The 20421-nt window shown below is 42.5% G+C and overlaps 1 protein-coding gene across 9 annotated transcripts in view; it reads right to left on the bottom strand.

Annotated features, from left to right (window-relative positions):
- The window catches only part of LPAR1 (lysophosphatidic acid receptor 1), a 72447-nt gene that overhangs the window by 25251 nt on the left and 26775 nt on the right, over nt 1-20421 (bottom strand). For all 9 annotated transcript variants that reach the window (XM_030471179.1, XM_030471177.1, XM_030471184.1 and 6 more), the window contains exon 4: nt 13397-14144. In XM_030471179.1, coding sequence (XP_030327039.1) covers nt 13397-14144 — 748 coding nt within the window. The remainder of the gene's footprint in view (nt 1-13396; nt 14145-20421) is intronic.

The following is a 20421-nucleotide window of genomic DNA, read 5'->3' as shown; positions in this document are numbered from 1 at the left end:
ATTTCCCCTTGTTCAAGTACTTCATTAAGAAGCACAGACTGGTGGACAACACTTGTCTTAACAAATGATGTCATAGTTTCTGAAGTCTCGTGACCTTCCATGCAAGCTCTGAGTCCTTTTCCCTGCTCTCCAGGAACTGATGGGAAAGGATATGTGTCTACCAGTGGACCTGTCACATATATAAGAAGCATGCTTGGATGTAATAACATATCCTTGGACGTAGTAACATATTCTTGGACGTAAAACATGTCCTTGTATATGGATACAAGAAAAATGAATTTCAGAGATTTTTTTAGGCTGAGCACAGTGGAAAGGTGGCAAGAAGGTTTCCTGAATAAGAAATGCAGAAAGCGTGGGAGTTTTCTGTTGCTGTTGTTGCTTTCGGCTTTAAAGAAGGGCATCAAATGTGTAACTAACTGCTTGACAGAAACTACAGAAACTTACTCATGGAAAGGATGAAGGAAAAAAAAAAAGAAAAAATAAAAGACCACCTTTGTCTGAAAGAAAAAAGAAAGGAAAACAAGCCCACCTATAAGTGGACATCCACCTCAGTGGCAGCACCCCCAGCTGTATGAAACAGGAAAATAGGAAGCTGTTCTGCTAACAAAGCCAGAACCCAGAAGAGCTCAGAATCACATATTCTTTCTACACTCAGGTTCAAAATACAATTAAAAAAAAAAAAATAATAAAAAAAAAAAAGGGCACAAAATACGCCTTTTCCTTGAACATGCTTTTCATGCTTAGACTAACAGGGAGGCACAAAGGCTGCTATCTGAAGGCTATCACTCACTGCTGACCATTTCCCACCCCAGTGACTGGCTGCTATACCTCAGATGTCTCAGCAAGCTTTGATGTTAAGAGCCATTAGCTCCACTGAAATTATAAAGGCAAAGATAATTTGGGTTTAAAATTGTATTCTTCTGTTTTCACAGATTACCCCAGAAAAACAGACAACCCAGAATACTTACTCACACTGCTCATGTGCAATGAAGCAATGCACAAGAAGAAGCACCACTTCTCTTGCACAAAACAGTCTCTTGTTCTCAGTGTTTTCCACTGTGGAAACAAATGATTGTTCAGTGCTTCACTGAATGCAGTTTTACAATGTGACAAGTTAACAACGGGCATTTTTGTTCACATAGTTTCTCAAACTGAGGTCTAGCTGTAAGTTTGCATTAGCATTTGAGCTGTTTTCACTGCAACATGGAACGGACAAATGGTATCTCAAAGATGAAAATGGAAACCATAGGCTGCACATTACCCCAGACCTTCCAGACTGCAAATGCTTTTTTAATAGTTACCAAGAATCTATCAGTTTTACCTGAGGATGCAAGATATTTAACTCAGAAAATCAGTGAAGAAATTAACCAAAACATTTAGAACCAAACTCCCCATGCAACTATGTTCTTTCTAGAGGGCAAAAATGTTACCTTGCAATCAGCTGTTTTGTAAAAGCATTATTGTCGCCTCTTCTAAAGGATGGATTCCCATCTCCTGTTCCAAAACATTCAGCTCAAAAAGATTAAGATCAGTATGCCTTGGTCATGTGCTGACATTTTACATGTAAGTCTTCCTGCCCACACTGATTTTCAATTTTTTTCCTTGGTAAAAATTTCTACTCTGGGCCTTCAACTTTTCTCAGAGTTTATAACGAGCCTATTTTAGGGCAAATGTCCCAGAACACATCCCCACATCCACTATTTTGGGGAAGCCCGGGTTGATGAGTACTCACTCATGGCCATAGCACTGCTAAGTGAAGTAAGATGTCAAAGCAAGATGTGGTACTAATTCATTGGTTTAGTGCAGATTTTCACTAAGTGAATTTCAGCAGTTTGCTGTTTCACCTGGATCCAACAGAAAAGGTTGGATTCTGTTGCTTGCGGTTAGGGTGTGACTTCAAATCCTATTATTCAGAAAGAAAAATAAAAACAATTCCCTTGGCCTCATTTAGAAGAATACCTTATTTTGACATCGCAATTCACTTTTAGATGCCTTCTGGAAACAAGAGAGAACCTACACAAGCAATTAGATTTTTTTTAAATTTTTTTATTTTTATTTTTAAATCAGAAGCTGAATATGAGTGCAAACCAAGAACTTCTCAACTCATATTCTACTCTGGCCATTCTCAGAAGAATGTAAAGAGCTTTCCTTTACCCTTCAAATTTATTTCTTCCCTGAAAAGGTAATAAATTACCCTGAAGTCCAGGGAAAGACTTATATTAAACAAGGCCTCATTTCCATCATATGTAAAGGAATAGATTTACTAGTGAGATTTTCCCCCTTCAAAAATAAAATAAAACCACATTCCTGCCTTGGAAAATGATCTAAGTTTCTCAATGCACGGTTTCAAAGGATCCCAAATGAAAATTAAAAATACTTATTCTTAACTGAAGGGGGAAAGAGGAGGAAAACTTCCAAATACTTTCCCCATGGTGAAGCAATGAATTACACAATGATACCTGGAATACTTTATAGAAAAGATAGTTACCCAGGGCATATCAGCTTTAGCTGGGGATGCAATAAATTTAATTGGGAAAGTCAGTGCAGGAATTAAGCAAAACATTTAGAATGAGACTCCCAATACATCCAACCATGCTCTAGGTTCAGAGAAAGAGCGGCCTGGATCCAAGGCACCAGTAACTTCTGCTTCAGCAAGAAGAGCTTGCACAGACTTATTTTGAAAAAGAAAGCTACTTAGCAAGTTTATCACACAAACAAACTGACCACAGTGTAATTTCCAGATGCTGTGCTTCTTTAGTCTTTTTTCCTTTCAATATCCTCACCAGCCAAGCAGAACTGGGAAGAGACTTGATCTGGGGCTACTAGACAAAATTCAAAAGGATCCACTGGAATTCATTTGCAGAACTACAAATGACAATAAAAATGATCAGTGAGTGAGATTTAGAGAGACAGATTAAGTGTCAGAGAGCACACATAGTATTGCTTTTCCTATTTACTAGCTGCATGAAAAAAACCCAAGCAAGAAACATCCTATGCAAGTCCAATGGGTCTTGAATTCAAGACACACTCCAATCACTGCATAATTACCTACAGATTACAGCTTAGATCATTAGCAAGTTTCATGCCTCCATTATTTTAACTGAAAGCAGAAACTCATTTTGCTGATGAGCTGTAACTGATTTTTAATAATTCTTTGTGAAAATTTGTCTTCCTTTTATAACACAGTGCTAGATAATACATTGTAAGTAGTTACAGCAAGCCCTGAATGCCACCTCAACCCCAAACTGTATGTGTTACTTTCCTCTAAGGAAGCTTCTGAGGAACAATCACAACTTCCAGCAACTTCCACTAAGAAAAGAGAAAGAAATCCAAGCCATCAAAAATCCTATAGGATGAGGTATAATATATATAAAAATCTTTTTCATTCATTAATTTTAATAAAAATTTCACTTCTTCAAGCAAATATTTGATGAGACAGGTTGGAATTATTGCCACCACACTGCAGCTCTGAAAACACTTATTATAAACCTTTCTTCTCCATACAATGGTAATAAGAATTAATCTTATAAACTCTATGAGGAACACTCCATCTAGACTACAGTCAGCAGCCACAATTTCCCAGTTTACTCTACTGTGGGTTAAATTCACAGTTTATGCCCTTTTAAAATATACTTATCTAAAAACACTGGGACTGCACATAACTGTACCCTGTGTACTAGAACAGAAAGTCATTGATGCTCAGAGTTGTACTGCCCACGCCAGTTCCAGAGTTTATTGCCCTGTTTTTCCGTCAGGACTAAATCAATACACAAGCGACATCACTGTGATGCAGGGGTCAGGCAGGGTTGGTGACTGGGAATGAGCCCCCTGTGCTGGCCACAGGGTAACCCAGTTTTTATGATTTCGCAGTCCCCCAATTCCAGAGAAGCAGCTGTGAAATGTGCTGCTCTCATCTGAACTCCAGCTTGATCTCACTGTCCAGCCCAGCTCTCTAAGGAAAATGTAATTATGTCAAGGTAAAAACTCAACTGGATAGGGCCACAGCTACCTGCTGGAAGGACACCTCCAAGCTAGGACATACTTATTTTCAGTCACCTCAGGGAAAATGCTGCTGGGGAGCTCAGCTCTCTCCACACAAGCAGGACTCCTTGGGGAGGAGGTGAATAGGTGAAGTTCTCTTCCCATCACAAGGCTCACAGTTAAATCTTGGCTTCTCCAAAAGATCCTTCTTTTGCCTGAATTGCCCTACAAGGCTGATGTTTGCTTTGGCCCACCAAAATAACTTTCCATGGGCAGGAAGGGCTTGCTGGAGTTCAAGAGATGCCATAACCAAGTTCTGTTTAGATAAGATCATCTTCATCTCAGCCCGGGACCACTTACTTGGTAACTGGTGAAATATAGTTATAATAAGGCTTAGGTATATCAAAGCCTTACAATTCAGGGGCTGATGAATATAGGACATCCCAGTTGACCACCTAACACTGCATGAGGGGTATGGGAAATAGAGAAATACATCTGGCAAAACATAGGGTGCTGTCATTCAGGTTGCAGCACTATTTCATGGTCTTTTTATTTTCTACAGAGAATAAAGCGTTATTACTGCATGAGGGGAGAAAGCGGGAAAAGACTGCACAGCAGAAGACACAGCGTAGATATTGAAAACTTCCTTTAAAAAATGTGCCCCCACAGGACTTCATTTTTTTTGATCTTAGAATGAAATCAATATCAATCCATCACCCAAAAAGGTTAAATTTATCAATAATGAATCACAGCATCTTAGAATGGTTTGGGTTGGAAGGGACCTTAAAGATCACCTAGTTCCAACCCCCTGCCATGGGCAGGGACACCTTTCACTAGAGCAGGTTGGTCCAAGCCCCGTCCAACCTGGCCTTGAGCACTGCCACAGATGGGGCAGCCACAGCTTCTCTGGGCAACCTGTTTTGGTGTCTCAGCACCCTCAAAGAAAAAAACTTCTTCCTAATATCTAATCTAAATCTATCTTCTTTCAGTTTAAAACTGTTCCCACTTGCCCTATCACTACATGCCCTGGTAAAAGTCCCTCTCCAGATTTCTTGTAGCCCTCCTCTATGTCTTCTCTAAGCTTTCTCTTCTCCAGGCTGAACAAGCCCAGCTTTCTCAGCCTGTCTTCATAGGAGAGGTGCTCCAGCTCTCTGATCATCTTCATGGCCTCTTCTGGAATGGCTCGAGCAGGTCCATATCCCTCTTGTGTTGGGGGTCCCCAGAGCTGGACACAGTACTGCAGGTGGGGTGGGAACTTTATTTGCTTTAACTATATAGCTACAGCATATGTTGGCACTCACATGTATTACCACAGTTACTTGCTGCTTTCCATCCCCATTTGGTATCTAGATGTGAAAGAAAAACTACAAACGTACAAAAATAAGCTTCTCATGCAATTCATAACTGTGACAGAAAGAGAAGGCAGGAAAAAAGCTGTTGCTGAGCAGTTCCACCCTTCCAGATGTTTATACTGATCTTCCAGATGTTTTTTCTTGCATTTATTGCTTTGTTATAATAAGAAGGGACTGTCTTCAAACACAGTGAGACTCCTTTAAATCAAAACAGTTTATACAAAAAGTACCTTCACCTTTTTTTTTTAATCTGTACCCACATTAGTTTCCAGATCTTACAGAATAAACCACATTCCTCCCTCCAAACAAAGTGGATGGTCTTACAGGCAGGCGGGAAAGTCCTAAGTGTCTTTTTAGTTCCCAGGAACATAAAGGGTAAGCAATCATGAATTCATTGTTTGCTCTCCCTGTGTCCTGGGGGCTAGCTGTGGTGCTTGGCTCAACAGGCATGCCTAATTTTGGCCAAACAACATTGAGAACTTGCCCAACACGTAAGGCTAATTGGCAGGATTGGTTAAATACACATGAAAAGGCTTTTTGCTATTACTGTTAAAGTTCAGTTATAAAACCTCAGTATCATAATCTCACAGTCTCATTTCTGAATAGAGAAGAATACCCAAAGATGTATATGGAGATATAGGGAAGAGAGTTATCCGCACTGCAAAAACAAGAGCTGACAAATGAAGGATAGGTGTTTAATCAGCATTTAGGCAAAAGAATATATAGGTTAACTTTCCAACACTAATAATCTAATTCAGTAGTTACCTACAAATGCAGGTATGTAAGAACCCTTAAAAGACCCTAGCCTTTCACAACTTATTCCAGGCCATGGAAATCCAGAGCAGAGCTAAGTTTTTCCAGACCTGAAATCCTTTCTCGGTGCTTTTGCTGCTTCTTAAAACAGTGGTTAGATATTATCATCCATTTTTGGGCCAAACCTGCATTTGTCCTAGCCAAATGCATTCAGAGTCTAGCTTTGAATTCCACCAGGAAATGTTTAGCTTTGTCCTTAAATGTCCCTAATGGGGAGGATGGAAGAGGGGATGCCAACTTTCAGCTGTTGTATCGCCTAGGTTTCTGCCTGTTCACTTGATCGCTCATTTAAAGGTAACACATGGTGGTGGTGAAAGGCAAAAGCGTCACTGAGCTACAAGCTGAAGCAGACCTGATTTTATGCCTATCTGCTGTACACAGATCAGTCCTGCCTTAGCCCCTGCACAAAGGAAAGGCATGCTCTAGAGAAAGAGCATTATATTCCTTGTTACTTTTGAAAGATTTCAAAAGCAGCCTTGTTAAAAGAAAAAGGGCTCAACTATGAAATCACTTCCTTCTGTTTAAAATATTTTACTCAAGGAAAAAGAAAAACCCCAAAGGGCATGAAAAAGAAAAAAAAATAAAAAATATCTGTTCTCTGCTTCTGACTTGTTCCTTGGATTCAACGTCCCACCCGCTCATGGGATGACACAGTGTGCCAGATCCCGACTGCTCCAGCCAGCATGTCAAGCGGCCGTAGCCCTCCCCACACAATCACCCCTTGTCAAAGGCAGCTGGCATCTGCCCCGCGCATGCTGACAGCATCGCTGCCGGGATGACTGCACCCCTTCGGGGCAGCTCTTCTCTTGGAGCAAGGCAGCAAGGCACCAGCAGGGCAGGTCGTGTTAGGCAGCTAACAAACAAGAAGCTCTTTTGTTAATTCCTTCCCTCTCCTGCCCCCTGAAATGTAGCGTGGATGGAGACAGAGGAAAAGATGATCTTCTGCTTGCAGCAGCGACACTTTCTTTGCCTGGGCGCACAGCCAGCAGGATGACTTCAGGAAGACCCGTTTATGGAAGTTTAGAAGTCAAACGAACAGTTCATTGCCGCCCAAATCACAAAGGGGTTACTTACAGCTGAGTAGCATTCCAACAAAGACCCTAACATGAGGTCTGGTTTGCCTCCCTTTACCAATGCTCATAGGTTTACTCACAGTCGCAGCTTTGTTTTCCCTTGGTTCTCAGGGCACCCTTCCTCTCCTCCAAAATGGGTAAGTGGGCTGACACACACCAGCTCCCTTCCCCACTCAGCTATGAGGCAGGAGAGGTGGGAGAGAGATCTTGATAATAAACTTAACCGCTTCCTTTCCCATCTCCACCTCCAGCAAGAAGTTGGTTTCTGCCTCAAATAGCAATGTATTACCCTGATCTTCACCATTAAGAGAGGTAGGGGGTCTTTTCTGCTGTGTTATTGAGTTTTATTGATGCAGAAAAAGCCAGATTTCGAGACTGCATGAGATAAATGTTCAGCAAGTTGCTGCAGGCAGGCAAAGACACCCACCTTTTCTGCCTTTGCCAAAGCTGAAGCAGATAAACTTGCAGCACTGTATACTGACTACCTTTACAGGACGGCACGCAGGAAGCACAACACTTGAAATTAAATCTTCTGCCTGTGAATTTTTTAAGCCAGACTTAAAAGCAGACTGTAAGCAGTTGCAGAGCACCAGGACACCCACCTGATCGACAGGCTGACCGCACTGCCTACGCCAAACTGAGATAAGGCCTAACCAGCCCTTCAAAGCGATGCTTAGGTTTTTTTTATTCCCCAAAACAATCTTCCATTGGAAGCATAAATTCAGTAATATGGGATGGCATTTGTCAGCTCATGACAACTAATGAACGTTTCTTACGGTTCATCTGGAGCTCAGCTAAGGTGCCTCTATACAAACGCCCGTAGTATGGGGAACAAACAAGAGGAATTAGAGATGTGTGCAAGGCTACGTGAATATGATGTCATTGGTATCACAGAAACATGGTGGGATGGCTCCTATGACTGGAATGTCGGAATGGAAGGTTACAGGCTGTTTAGAAAAGACAGGCTAGGCAGACGGGGAGGGGGCGCTGCTATCTATGTCAGTGATAGGCTAGACAGTATGGAACTCTGTCTGGGGACGGGTGATGAGGTAACAGAGTGTTTGTGGGTCAGGATCAAAGGGAAAACAGCAACAGGGGACATTACGGTGGGGATCTGTTACAGGCCGCCTGATCAAGAGGACTCTGTGGATGAAGCGCTCTACAGACAGATAGGAGCAGCCTCACGCTCGCAGGCCCTTGTCCTCATGGGGGACTTCAACTATCCTGACATCTGTTGGAGGGACGGTACGGCCCAGCACAAGCAATCCAGGAGGTTTCTTGAGTGTGTGGAAGACAACTTCCTCTTTCAAGCAGTAGAGGAGCTGACGAGGAGAGGTGCCATGCTGGACCTTGTGCTCACCAACAGGGAGGGACTGGTTGGAAATGTAATGCTCCAGGGCAGCCTTGGCTCTAGTGATCACGAGATGGTTGAGTTTGAGATCCTCAGGACGGTGAGAAGAGCGTGCAGCAAGCTCACTGCCCCGGACTTCAAGAAAGCAGACTTTGGCCTCTTCAGGAACCTCCTTAGTAAGGTTTCATGGGATACAGTCCTAGAGGGCAAGGGGGCCCAAGACTGCTGGTCGGTATTCAAGGATCACCTGCTACGTGCTCAAGAGTGTTGCATCCCGACTAGAAGAAAGTGCAGCAGGAGGGCCAGGAGACCTCCATGGATGGAGAAGGAGCTGCTGAGGAAACTTAGAGGGAAAAAAGAAGCTAATAGAAGGTGGAAGCGAGGACAGGCCACCTGGGAAGAACATAGGAGCATTGCCCGAGAAGCTAGGGATCAGGTTAGGAAAGCTAAGGCCCAGCTAGAATTAAGTTTGGCAAGGGATGTAAAAGATAACAGGAAAGGATTCTATAGATACATAGCAGATAAAAGACAGACTAGGGACAATGTAGGCCCTCTCCAGAAGCTATCAGGAGAACTGGCTACCATGGATTTGGAGAAGGCTGAGGTTCTTAATGACTTCTTTGCCTCAGTCTTCACCAGCAAATGCTCTGACCACACAACCCAAGTCTTGGAAAGCAAATGCAGGGACTGTGAGAACGAAGACCTTAGGCCCACTGTAGGAGAGGATCAGGTTCGAGACCATCTTAAGAACCTGAACGTGCACAAGTCCATGGGACCTGATGAAATCCATCCACGGGTCCTGAAGGAGCTGGCGAATGAAGTTGCTAAGCCACTGTCCATCATATTCGAAAAATCCTGGCAGTCAGGTGAAGTTGCCGATGACTGGAAGAAGGGCAATATAACCCCCATTTTCAAGAAGGGGAAGGTGGAAGACCCGGGGAACTACAGACCAGTCAGCCTCACCTCTGTGCCTGGCAAAATCTTGGAACAGTTTCTCCTGGAAAACATGCTAAGGCACATGAAAAACAACGAGGTGGTTGGTGACAGCCAACATGGCTTCACTAAGGGGAAATCCTGCCTGACCAATTTGGTGGCCTTCTATGATGGAGCCACAGAACTGATGGACAGCGGCAGAGCAGTTGATGTCATCTACCTGGACTTGTGCAAAGCGTTCGACACTGTCCCGCACGACATCCTTGTCTCTAAATTGGAGAGACATCAATTTGATAGATGGACCACTCGGTGGATAAAAAACTGGCTCGATGGCCGCACACAAAGAGTTGTGGTAAATGGCTTGCTGTCCAGTTGGAAACCTGTAATGAGTGGTGTCCCTCAGGGATCGGTGTTGGGACCGGTCCTGTTCAACATCTTTGTCGGTGACATGGACAGTGGGATTGAGTGCGCCCTCAGCAAGTTTGCCGACGACACCAAGCTGTGTGGTTCGGTTGATACGCTGGAGGGAAGGGATGCCATCCAGAGGGACCTTGACACACTTGAGAGGTGGGCCGATGCCAACCTTATGAAGTTTAACCAAGCCAAGTGTAAGGTCCTACACCTGGGTAGGGGCAATCCCAGGCACTGCTACAGGCTGGGCAGAGAAGAGATTCAGAGCAGCCCTGCAGAGAAGGACTTGGGGGTGTTGGTTGACGAGAAGCTTAACATGAGCCGGCTTCAGTGTGCGCTTGCAGCCCAGAAAGCCAACCGTATCCTGGGCTGCATCAAAAGAAGCGTGACCAGCAGGTCGAAGGAGGTGATCCTGCCCCTCTACTCTGCTCTCGTGAGACCTCACTTGGAGTACTGTGTACAGTTCTGGTGTCCTCAACATAAAAAGGACATGGAGCTGTTGGAGCGAGTCCAGAGGAGGGCCACGAGGATGATAAGAGGGCTGTAGCACCTCCCATATGAAGACAGGCTGAGAGAGTTGGGGCTGTTCAGCCTGGAGAAGAGAAGGCTGCGTGGAGACCTCATAGCAGCCTTCCAGTATCTGAAGGGGGTCTACAAGGATGCTGGGGAGGGACTCTTCCTTAGGGACTGTAGTGGTAGGACAAGGGGTAATGGGTTCAAACTTAAACAGGGGAAGTTTAGATTAGATATAAGGAAGAAGTTCTTTACAGTGAGGGTGGTGAAGCACTGGAATGGGTTGCCCAGGGAGGTTGTGGATGCTCCATCCCTGGCGGTGTTCAAGGCCAGGTTGGACAGAGCCTTGAGCCACGTGGTTTAGGGCAAGGTGTCCCTGCCCATGGCAGGGGGGTTGGAACTAGATGATCTTAAGGTCCTTTCCAACCCTTACGATTCTATGATTCTATGATTCTATCTAGCAGTCTGCTTAACACACTGGTGCACAAACATTTAACCTCCCAAAGTCTTTGCGGTTGCCCACAGGCCCAATTCTCAGCTTCAGGCTATTTTTTTTTTTATTTTTTTATTATTAAAAACCCCAAACAAAACCCAACAAACCAAAAACAAACCCGCAGCTCTTTTCCAGCCATTTTTATCTTGCAACTGTGTCTCACAGATGGTAAGGAGGTGAAAGCACTGCTACTTCTTTACACTATAACCCTGTGACCGACCTCCTCCTACCAAAGAAAACACACTGCTTTGGAAAACAAATCAAACCAACAAACCCCAAAACAAACCCCTTTTCAAAATAATACCAAAGTGGGAGATCCAGATACAGGATGAACTGTGTCACAGTCTGGAAGTTCCTCTTTGTTTTCTTCAAAACAAATACTACAATACCTCTCTCTGTAAATGGTGCTTTATGCAGATTAGAAAAGATGCTAAACCAGAGTGTTTGCACACCACTGAATGAATTTAACTGCACTGGGAACAAGAAACATGGTTCTGCCTGAATTCTGAAGAAAGCTTCAACGTGTGCTACCTGCAGTCCTGAAAAATTCTTACTCCAAATAACCCCAGTGAGGAATCAGAGATATTACTGAACTACATCAGCAGCTAAACTTGAGTCACCTTCAGTTTGGCTAGTGCTACTTAACCTCTGGAGTTGTTCCAGTGTTTCCAGAACAATACCTTGAAAAAATAAGGTACTTATAAGGGGAAAAAAAGGGCTACTTCATGTTCCTTGTACACCTCTACTGTTGTGGCAATACTGGGTGGCCTGTATTCTTCCCTGTGATCTCTGCTCATTGGAGAATGGAGGAGGGTGCAGTCATTACCTCACCTCACAGCTGCAGACATACCTCTAGTCCCATACATGCTTGGGATGAGCTGCCATGGGCGACTTATTCAGTGACTGTTTATTTACTCTTTCAGCTCTGCACTGCACTGGCATAAGCACTTGCCATTTCCCACCCACATTTCTATTTTTTAAAGTCTGAGCCAGTCTTTCACCTCAAAGGAAATACCTCACTGCTATATGGACAGAAGAGAAAACAAGGATTTATTTCCCAAAAAGATGACTGCAAAACCTGAATTTTCCTTGTGTTCTTAACCTCATTTTGCCTTCTGCAAGGAAGATCATGGAAGTGGGGAGGGACAGATTTCTGAACCGCCGGGCAGTCAGGAGAGTTTTTACCCACCACTACAGCCTCCCTCGCGAAACTCAGAAATTCTTTTCCCAAACAGAAGAGCAGGACATGTAGGAATAAGACTTCTCAATGGCTGAACAGGTTAGTCAACTACACAGTTCATATTCTGGTTTCAAAGCTAAGCACCAGCTCAGACAGCTAGATTTATGTTCTTAAACTAACACATGAATTGCCACAGTGATTCACATAAAATCTCTGAAATTATTCTGCTGTGTTTGTGCAGACATTAACTGCTAGCGAGCCCAAGTCACAACATAGGGCCATGGAAATCAAGATGTCAAGCAAGAACTGGGGTTAAGTTTTGGGCTTTGCAGACTTTGTACAGGTGCATTTATGGGCTACTAGGGCAACTTCATGATGCAACAGGGTACTAGGATCCCAAGAGAAGACCTGTGATAGGTGAGATCACAGATTTGGACAAGGAGACAATTGGCACCATCCCTGCCTGCCTGCAGCTTACTATCATCAACAACAAGCAGAACAAACTGCAAAGAACAACACTGGAGAATGGTACCCAGTATCCAGGCTGTGCTTTTGCATAATGAAACTGAGAGCTCCCGACAAAAACCAAATACAGCCATTTACAAAAAGACAAGAATCTTTTGACTCCAAGTGTGCCATGATATTTGCCTCCTGTTTTCCAAGCCGTGAAGCTTGGGCACCTCCTGAGCAGTGTGCTAAAGCACACCAGTGCCTCACATGCTACTTTTCTATATTAGCAAATTGGTAGATGCTCAAATGTGCCAAACATTATAGACCTGAGCAAACTGTACAGGCAGTCCTGCTTAACATGCAAGATCTTTTCATCAATAGCCTGTAGCCCCTCATTGTTCTTCAGACACAGGAGTATGGCCTGAATGCACACAACACCTTTTGGGTGGCAAAAAGGAGACAAAGAGATACATCTGCGGAAGATTGAGCCTTTCCTCTACTATTTAAAGGTTGTAGCCATTTGGCATCTTCAAAGGCAAAAGGGCAAACGCTGCACAGGATAGGCTGCTCAACAGGTATTAAACCTGTTGCAAAACCCCACCACCTTACATCCTGAGGTCCTGAATTTTCATCAGTTTCATGCCAAGGGCTGAATGACCAAGTCTCTTAGACCCTCTTCCAAAATAAGCTTGATAGCCCCAAGACAGTAATGAATGCTGGGGGTTCTTACTGCCACCACCTCTTCTAATGTCTTGGAAATGCTGCCAACTTCCCAGAAGCAGGACATGCATTACTTAAATCACCTGATAAACAGAGTGGGGGGAACAGGGGAGGGTAAGCACTTACCAAGCACAATGACGACAGTTTTCAGGAGGCTCATCATGGTGTCCCGATTCCTGCGGGGTCCAGAACTGTGTCTGGACATTCTCATAGTCCTTTGGCGGACGTAACCAAAGATATGAGCATATAGGACCACCATGACCACAAAAGTGACCAGGTTGAAAATGGCCCAGAAGACCAGGTAAGAGTCACTGTAGAGCGGTGCCATGTTGGAGCAGTGAGTGATATCACAAATACAGTTCCATCCAACACTTGGTATGGCACCCATGACAATGGCCATTGTCCAGATAACAACAATTACGACCACCACTCGCCGATTGCTCATCCGAGTATGTAGCTGCATTCGGAAAACTGTAATGTGCCGCTCAATAGCAATGGCCAACAAATTGGCTACAGAGGCCGTCAGGCTAGTGTCAATGAGACCCTGACGGAGAAGCCAGGTGCTTACAGTCAATCTTCTAGTGTTGGGTCCTGTGTTGAACATTAAGTAAAAGTAGGCCAGTCCTGCAAAAAAGTCTGCAGCGGCTAAGTTGGCCATTAAGTAATAAATAGGGAAGTGGAATCGGCGGTTGACATAAATAGCCACCATAACCAAGAGGTTGGCCAGCATTATGAAGATGCAGACGGTAATCCCCAGTCCCATTACAAGCTTGCTGACAGTGTTCCATTCAGTGGCTAGATATTTTCCACTTCGATTATAAAAGAAGGCAATTGTTTCATTGTAGTAGCACTGTGGTTCACTCATGGCTGTTGACTGAAAGAAGAGGGGAAAAAAAAAAAAGAGAAAAAAAAAGAATGACATCAGAACTGAAACATGATTGTCTCCATGGACAAGACATACACAGAGAGTGGGGAGTGGGGACAGGAAAGGAACATGCTTCAGAACAAATTTATTTTTTCAGACTAAGTGGCATCCCACAATTCGCTCCGAGGAGTCTAGTAACAGCAGCCAGATTAGAAACAACCAGAAATGTTTCCATCTGCTCTGGGAGCTAGCATGATTTCTGATGTAGTCGTAAATTCATAGCAAATGAGCTTCTGGCCAAACAGACCTGCTGAAAAATTCACTTAAGAGAAGGGCATGCAATTCGTAATTAAGAAAAGTTAACTCTCTTACAGGACACCTTATTTACATTATCAGTGCATAAAACTGTTGTTTGGTTGTACCACTGTGAAGAGCTCCTCAAAAAGGAGGAAAAGATTACATTTCCCAGCAGGTTTTGACTCATTCAGGTCTCCATCAGGGGCATTTCTTCTTGTCCCATCTTAAAAACCGGGAAAAACACCCTAAATGAAGAGTGTCAGTATACTCTAAAACTGTGAATTGCCAGGGCGAGGGGCTATGTCCTTAAAGCATAAAGTACATTTATAAACAATAAAAGAAGCTTGCCACTGTAATTCTATGAGCATTCTTCTTTTTCCATCAGCCACATTTCTGTATTTTGAAATACACCATGCTTTTAAGTATAACTCATCTGAACCAACTTATTGCAATTTGAATTTGGAGTGAGGCAATAAATCAGAAAAGTAATATTTTAATACTAAAAGCATCAAATCTTATTTCTTGCATTAAGTATTGTAATGTATTGTCATGGAATACATGAATAATTTTCTTGCAGAGTACTCAGCTGAGCACTGCTATGGGTGCAACAAAGACCATACTCTACCAGAACGTAGAACTTTTGCATGAAAGTGTTGGCTAACAAAAAAAAAAAAGGCTTAATGAGTTTCCTTCTTCAATTATAATCAATTACTCAAGTTGCAATTCCCAAAAGGCAAACCTTAGGAAGAACCCCTCTGAACAACATCCTGGTTCCTTCTTTAGCATGGATTAACAATGAGGATGTAACCATAATAATTAAAACCAAAAATAAAACAGAATAAAACCACAGAAAAAACACCAACCAAAAAAGCCCTCAAGAAACTAATGTCAAAAAAGTCTCTTTCTAAGGACACCCAGGAGACATGGCTCTGACACCCTGCTTTTATGGCTGTGAAACTCTACTGACTAAACTTGAAGTTTTACAAAAAGAGGACCAGTTTTAGCAAGAAACAAGTAAGCCCAATGAAAGAATAGATCGACAACACTAAAAGATAAGAATTTCTTCTCGTTAAAACATGCAAACAAAACCCTATGTTTTGGACAGCTCCAACCATTCTGCAGGAAATGCTAAGCCCAACCTAACCTTCGTGTGGAAACAAAAAGTGTACAGAATTGGAAAACAGAATTAATAATTGAACTCAAGTGAAAATAGTATCTGACAAAAATTTCCTTAGAATTACCCAGAGCTATTTCTCTTTCCCTCTGTCAACACAATTGAACTAATTCCTATGAAGCAATATCCAAAACTTTCCACCAATATCCCAAATGCATTACATGACATTTAGATTTATGTTAAAGATCTTTCTAGAGTGATTTTACCTCCAACCTAAACATCGATTGCAAACATTTGCAGACCCAGGATAATAAAAAGCTAGAGTAAATAGTATTTCTCAGCACAGTGACTATAAAACTTTTATTGTTCCTCTAGGATACATCACCTCTTAGGTTAGAAACATTTCAGCCTTAATTATTTAAGGATTTTTAAAAGTTCTCATGTAGGATCTCTCTGTTGAATAGAAAAAATGATTTATAAGGGATACTTAACAAAGAGAGACCTAGCTACAAGACATCTGGCTTTAATTCTTTGTGTGGTAATAACAGGTCAAGTATACGAACCCTTAAGGGAGAGAGGAAGTCATATGAATGAATTAGTGGCCCTTATAAAAGCTTGCCAACACCTGCATTAATTATGTGAATGCCCTGGTTTTTTTCTCTCTGTAGGAATATCTGCATGCAGTTATACACTCTGATTTACAGAGGAGGTCAGGACTCCAGGATCTAGTGGACTTTCATGATCCTGAACAAATTCTCTCTTTGTCTACATATTCGTCGAACTAAATTTTTCTTGCAGATGGCTGCTGCCCATATGTAACCGTTCCTGCTCCACCGTTGCTTCTGTGGAGACAGGCCAGCTACACCTGGTGAAATGTAATTTTTAATTCAGAAATTTGAAATGTGGTAAATGGAACTTTTTGTGTGTGTCTGTTTTGCACGTGGGCTTAAAATGTGAATTATCCCTCCGTTTTATAATCCTGATTTTATTTTGTAAACCCACTTTTTATCCCTCAGCTTTTTCACATGAAATCTGACAAAGATATGATAAAAAAAAAGTCTTAGTCACAAAATGCCAAGCCAGGGCTGAATGTATGCAATGCACATAAAGAGTATGTAAAACACTACAGAGTCTGTTGTTAAATTTAAAAGCATGACAGCACTTGAGCAATCTTGAAGGAATAGCATGAGGCTCATCAGCTTCTCTCCTTTTGAAGACACAGAAACAAAACACTCTGTTCGCATAAGGGATTTGACAAGTTTTGTTTTTAGGGTGTGCTAATCTAAAACCTGGGATTGCCTTTAAAAGATATTTTTTTCAGTCCCAAGAGAAAGAACAGCAGCAGAAGAGACTGTTTGCTGACAAAAGTTCAAACAGGGGATTTCCCAGATGATCAGCTTTCTTGCGTGCCAGTGTATATATTACAGGAAGGTTTTGACCTCCCAGGTCACGAACATACAAATCCCAAGGCATCACATTTACCCCTGCTGCTGCTATCTGACTGGAAAGGCTCAAGCAGTAGGGCAACACAGCGTATCTCTGAGTACTGCAAGTGTTAACATACCATAATGGGATATGCAAGCAGGCAGACCCATCCCCATCTCCTGTCCCTGCAGGAAAAGGGGCAGGGAAGTTTATATTTTAATTTCCTGAAGTTTCACTCAGTCTGTTTCATTGCCTGGGTAAGCCAGATGTGCAGTGCCCTGAGATTTACCTCATCCATTTAGTATACCTCAACAGAAGTTTAAAACAAACTGAGCTGCAAATTGCCCATGTTAACTAAACCTCTACAACATGTCTCTGTAGAAAAAGAAAACGTCTGAATTATGAACCAGCAAGACAGATAAAGCAAAATGGAGTAATAGCACGCTAAAAGCAAAGCCTCCTCTAACCATGTGAGGTTGATTGAATACTCAAGACATGGCTGTCCCAAACCAAAGAACAGGCAAATCCTGAGTACATGCAGTTAAATCTCTTAATATGATGAGACACAGCTATAGCCACAACACAGTACACATAGGCCAGGAAATCCCACACCAGCACTTCGTAAATAAAACTCACTCTGCTTCTACATTCAATGCCTAGTCATGCTGTAGCCAGAATATCACCTTGTCACTGGCTTTCCAGCTGCTATCTGCTAAACTTGTCCTCTCGGCTCCTCTACTTTGGTGGTGGGGGACCATGTCACTGAGGTGGCAGTGGGGAAGCTGGGAAGAAAAGCTCATGTAGGCAATTTTCCAGTGTTTCATCCTTGATTCATCATGGTGCTGCCGTAAGCCTCCATCACAGCTTGAGAAGTGAGGTGAAGATTTGGATTCAAGGCAAGGGACAGCTTGCCCATGGGATGTCCTTGGGTGAGCAGCCCTTTACCCCCTTGACCAGAGTGGAGAAGCTACTGTTTGCCTGGAGTGGGAAGGTGAGAGGGGATTTCTGGGTCCTGCCAGCTTGGTGGTGAGTGACAGCCCACCTGGACAGGGCTCTGCATGGAGAGATTGCTTAGGATGCAAAACAAACACCGATTGATTCGGTCTAAACAAAGCATTTGTTACCACAAGGTGCCTGAGGGGCAAATGATCAGCTTACAAACCCCCCTGCAACCAGGGTCTGCAGAACTCTCCAGTCCACCTAACAAAAAATATTAAAAAAGAAAAAAATAATCCAGGACCCTCTCCCCCCAACATGTATGGGTTCATTTATTTCTCACTGAGAGAAACAGAACAGAGCTGAACATTCTTAGAATACTAAGGTCTGACTTTTACAGAGCTTTTGAAATTTGGAAGCCACATAAATGATTCCATATCCAAGAAAACTCTTAAAAATATTTTAACCCTAAGCTCTCCAAAAACAGTCTGCGCCTCTCATTTTCCATTTACTGAATTAACCTTGACATGCTGCTGACTTCTTACTGAGAACACAGACAAGAGATGAAAAGCAATTTATGTGGCAATGGAAGGAATATGACCATTTTCCATACAATGAAATACCAAGTACAAGCCAGAGACCTCAATTTTGCAGAAGTCAAGCATTTTGCATGTACTCTTCTTAAAGTTTGTGAGACTCTGAGGAGACTCATTGTATCCAGGATGAGTTTTTAATTGTGAGGTAACTACTCTTGGATCACCAAAACAATATTTATCATTCTCAGTGTCACCCAGGAACCCAAAAACATTTCAAGGGAAATGCAGACTTGGGAACAGCAGACTAGGACTCCAAAACAGGAACTGGTGTCTTAAAGCTTTACATTTAGTGCAACAGTGAATGGAAAAGCAGTAACGCTGCTTTAAGTTTATGTAAATACTCTGAAGTTTACCAGCATACCAGGAAGGCTTGAGCTGAAAAACTTAAGGGAACTGCCAACTTCAAAATCCCCAGATAATGGCACCTATTAAGAAAATCTTTAAAATAAGCATAAGCAAGTAAGTATAGGAATAACTGAATCAATATGTAAATACTTTATCAACCCACAACTGCAAAACCGTGGGGTTTATGAGAGTAAAGTTGTAACATATGAGAAAAAAAATTCCAACTTGCAACAAAAATTTCTCCATTACCTAATGAAAAGCACAAAATATTATTAAGCTGCAGAACACAAAAGAAACAAGAGGTTTAAAAATAAAGGGGAAAGACAGTGTTTCCTTTAAAGATAAAAATAGAAGTTGAAGAGGCATTTAACCAGAATTTAAGAAAAAAAGAAAAAAGTCTCAAGACAGGGGTCCAGATTCATTATAGCCTTATGCCTGCTCTGCTTCATATACAGATATAATTTCATGTGCACAATGAAAGTATGGAACCCTACCATCAAGATACAATGGCTTCATACCTCCTCTTTTCCAAAATGCGTCTCCTAAAGTAATCATTCAATGGACTTAAGGAAAAACTTATAAGATATGGTTCAGTCACAGCAGGCAACTTCTTCATTTCACTAAACTCATTTTGCTTTTCATATAGCTGAAAAGACTACTAGAAATGGAATTGAGAAGTTATTTGTATCCTACAGTTTATACCTGGAAATGGTAACCCAACACATCTAGATACTCAGTGTACCAAAGAGACCCAGTTACCAGCAACACTGGAAAAAAAAGCAATTAAACTGCTGGAAGGTATAATTCACAAGTGACAGATCCTGTTGGAAACTATGATTATGACCTCTACAGATTGTCTATAAAACCAGGAAGGTTTTCACCTTCCTTAGTGCTTATTCACTGTTGGCTACTGCAAAGGCAAATTCAAAAATAGCTTCTGTGGGCTAAAAAAGGAATGGGTGAAAGGAAGAAGGCCAGCTTACTCTAAAGATGCTTTCTTCTGGAAGATGCCAGGGTTGCTAACTATCAGGTCTGAAATACCTCAACTTGGCCCTACAGCTTTTCAGGATAGATAAATCAGGAGCCCTGCAATTTTCTATTTGAACACCAGACCATTAGTGAAGAGCCATGATGGTCACGAGCACAGTGAAGTGGCCCAACAGGGCCCCAGATTGCCAGCTCTGTGGTCTACACTTCTTCCACTTTCTATTGCTGGAGAAAGGAAGTGTGCATGCACATGCAGTCTCTTTCACTGCATAATTCTGCAAGCAAAAGAAGATTTAGGAAACTAAAAATCTAGAAGAACTGGAAAAAATATCTAGGGAAAAACAAAGAGTGAACTCATCCCTCCAGCAACCTACCCAGTCATTCAGGCACTGCTGTGTTGCTACTTTTCCGCAGATCCACCATTTTCAGACGAGCTGCGTCCCCCACAAGCAGTACCTACATATTCTGAGGAATGTTTTCCAGTTCAGGAGGAAATGAAGACTGAATCGGGGCATAGTTCTATATCATCACAACCCCCTTTACATTGCTAAGATGACTTAAACAGTGATTATCAAAGATTTGTTCC

Source organism: Strigops habroptila, chromosome Z, assembly GCF_004027225.2.
Source record: "Strigops habroptila isolate Jane chromosome Z, bStrHab1.2.pri, whole genome shotgun sequence".
NCBI lineage: Eukaryota > Metazoa > Chordata > Aves > Psittaciformes > Psittacidae > Strigops > Strigops habroptila.
This window is presented reverse-complemented; position numbering and strand designations above follow the sequence as displayed.